Consider the following 3,055-nt stretch of genomic DNA (forward strand, 5'->3'; position numbering starts at 1 on the left):
CCTTTTACTCTACGTTAACACCTTCATAGTCAAGGTGCTTTGTTTAATATATACATAAGGAAAATCTTAATGCTCACTTGGTGTTACACACACACGCACAAAACCCTTGTGAGAACAAAACCAAGAAGAGTCTTAAAAAAAAACACCCTGAAGTCATGTGACAGATTTAGCAAATTCTTTTTATTTACATAGAAATGTGTACACATACTTTCTCTGTACACAGAAAATTCTAAGTGTATGTACATATATGGTTCCCACATATTTTACAATAAATAGTATTTTAATCTTGTTTCTAGAGGAAAATAAAAAGATGCTTCAAAATATTTCACACCAACCACAAAATTACAAAAGCACCTGATGAACTCAGAGCAAAAGTTTCAAGCCTGTACTACCACACACTAAGCCTAGTACATTTTTTACAAAAGACAAAATCAAACACTGTACAGAGATCACCAGTAAACAGAAAGGAATGGAGATGCAAAATAGAGAGCAGAGCTGTTGGCTCTTCAAACGATGTAGTAGTAAGAGCATGTTTGTTGGTTACAGCGGTCTTCTTTTAATGTTTTACTTCAACTGATATTTTACAGATAAGGGGGCAAAAGTGAACACATACTGTAGAAACAGTAACTATTCCATGAGTCTTACGAGTTCTGGAAACCTTATTCCTGGCCAGCCAGACCCTCCTTCTGTGCTGATGCAAAGATCATCCAGTTCTACGTTGCAGGATGCCCGTCTCCCCCCTGCCCCGAGAAGATGGCAAAGACTCCGACTGTGAAGCCACATTAATTTGGAAGTGATTTCAAAAGCCTGGTGAGTCAGGTATCTTGGTTGTTAGCACTTAATAATAATCAATCATGGTTAAATATACTCTTTATTTACACATAGAATTTGATCCCTCACTCAAATAATTAACTAAATGCAAAGAGGACTTCATCTGGGAGGCTAGAAATAATGAATCCATAATCCTGGAATTTTGTCAGTTCACTTTTAATTATTTTCCCTGTTCTTTCTTTCAATTTCAGAGTTGTTCTATGCGTGTATACAAACTCACACTATCAAATGAATAGAATGACGTTACAGGTTGTAGGGTAGAATACAGATTTTACGGTATTTTTGGCAATCTCATGGCATTGAATTTGGCAAAATAATCTAAAAACATTATGATCTTCATGATTGTGATTGACTTAAAATATATTCAGATTCGCTCTCCCAATGCACCAATATTACTACTTGGAAGAGAATCATAAAGATGGTGACCAACACAGGGCTAAGTGTTTAAGTCACATCCCACCCTAGCTCAGATAATAATGTGTTTTAGTTCCACGGTGGCACTGTAACTGCACACATGAGTTTTGAAACAAATTTTACCCCTTCATCTCTCATATCAATAACAGCACAGATGTGGGGGGAAAGACGGTGATAAAAAAAAAGAATTTGATGTCAGAAATGTGATTCATCTATTAAATGCAATCTTTTCAGTTACTTTACTGAATCTGCTATTTTTAAGGTAACCTTCCAAAACATATTTCAAAGGCAGGCTCATTTCAAGAGCAATGTTTATCACATGCATAATTCGGTTCTTTCTCGTTACATGTTGCTACCATTGATGCGGCTTTTAGAGAACCAACAATATTTCTAGGACTTAGCCATCCTACATGAAAGTGATGGCTTCATACACAGTCTGACTTTTTAGATTAAGGTATGACCAAAACAAACACATTTCACATTTAAAGATGTTTCTTTTTCTTTCTTTCTTTTTCTTTCTTTCTTTCTTTCTTTCTTTCTTTCTTTCTTTCTTTCTTTCTTCTTTCTTTTTCTTTTCTTTTCTTTTTTTGTTTTTTTAATTTGAAAAACTAATAGGGAACTAAGGCTCACTGCCAGAAACAAAAGGGATCCTTTACATGAAGAGTTGGGCTTGGTTCTTGGTCATTCTAATTAAATACATATTCACCCCTCATTTATATCACTGTGGAAAGATTCACCCAGAAGATAAGTATGGAGTCTCACTATGGTAATTGTAGTCAGGACAGACTTTTTGCACAAGTTTATAATCAACACTGTAAAAGGCAATGTAAATGCAAATGACCTTGAAGGGTTTGGAGCACAACCAAGATACATGGCTCTGAGTCTGCTCCTGGTAGCAGATCTTCGATGGGTCAAAGTTGCACAGGGCAGTCTTCTTCGCCCGATCTGTTTTTTCATATTCAATGCGACAGTTGAAAGATTTGGATTCCTTGGTCTCCAAGGTAGACTGCGGGGCAACTTCAAATTCCACCACTTTGGAGGGAGGTACCAAACTCACTGAAACATTGCCTAGGCCTGTGGAATTATGTCGGAAATAAACACTGAAGGTTCCATTTCCATGGTCAACAATTTTCCCTGTGATGAGGAGGTTGAGTTTAACAGTTTTAATGTTGGAATGGAAGTCACCCCACCCAAACATCTTCTTAAATTTTCCCGTCTTGACTATTGGCCTCCGTTTAGTTCTTGCCAATGGCTCCTGAAACTCTGTAACATTGGCCAGCCAATCCCAAAAGTTTTCCATGCTGTCCGCATACGCCAAGTGTCCTGGCTTTGGGACTGGAGACTGTTTGACAAACAGACGCAGAGGATTGATGATCCTTGAGTGCACCACGTTTCCGACCAACGTCCCGGGAGCATCTTTGTCTTCCCAGTCCAGCCCCTCTGTGGCATGCACCACCTTCTTACTGTCACAGAATAGCTGTTTGAAAAGAAGAAAGAGAAATATACTTGAGTTTAGGCTTTGAGCACACATACTGAAGCCAAAGCACAGGCAAAGTGCTTGTGGTAGTATTTCCATTCTTGATGCACAGCATCTCACACACACAGCTGGGCTCAACGGTGTAATGAGATGAGCACCTATTCAAGCAATGTAAAATCGTGAGTACAAAATTCAAATTAGGAAGAAAGTATTTTATTTAAAGGGTTCATGTGGTTTTAGTCCTGCTTCCTAATCTTTACAATGTTATCTTTCCAGATTGGAGGTAGTAATATATTTTGGTACCTCATTTGATAAAAACATTCAATTTGTGAG

General features: G+C 37.8%; 1 protein-coding gene across 1 annotated transcript; it reads right to left on the reverse strand.

Annotated features, from left to right (window-relative positions):
• Window positions 1–221: 221 nt before the first annotated feature.
• Window positions 222–2,820, reverse strand: NXPH2 (neurexophilin 2). Its single transcript, XM_034654504.1, has one exon. It carries the CDS (start codon window positions 2,774–2,776, stop codon window positions 1,979–1,981), a length of 798 nt encoding a protein of 265 aa, XP_034510395.1. The 5' UTR covers window positions 2,777–2,820; the 3' UTR covers window positions 222–1,978.
• Window positions 2,821–3,055: the final 235 nt, after the last annotated feature.

This window comes from Ailuropoda melanoleuca, chromosome 2 (assembly GCF_002007445.2).
Source record: "Ailuropoda melanoleuca isolate Jingjing chromosome 2, ASM200744v2, whole genome shotgun sequence".
In the NCBI taxonomy this organism is placed as follows: Eukaryota; Metazoa; Chordata; class Mammalia; order Carnivora; family Ursidae; genus Ailuropoda; species Ailuropoda melanoleuca.

What these genes read in the sequence shown, in the direction of transcription:
- NXPH2 (XM_034654504.1), bottom strand. Translation starts at nt 2,776, where the DNA reads ATGTGTGCTCAAAGCCTAAACTCAAGTATATTTCTCTTTCTTCTTTTC.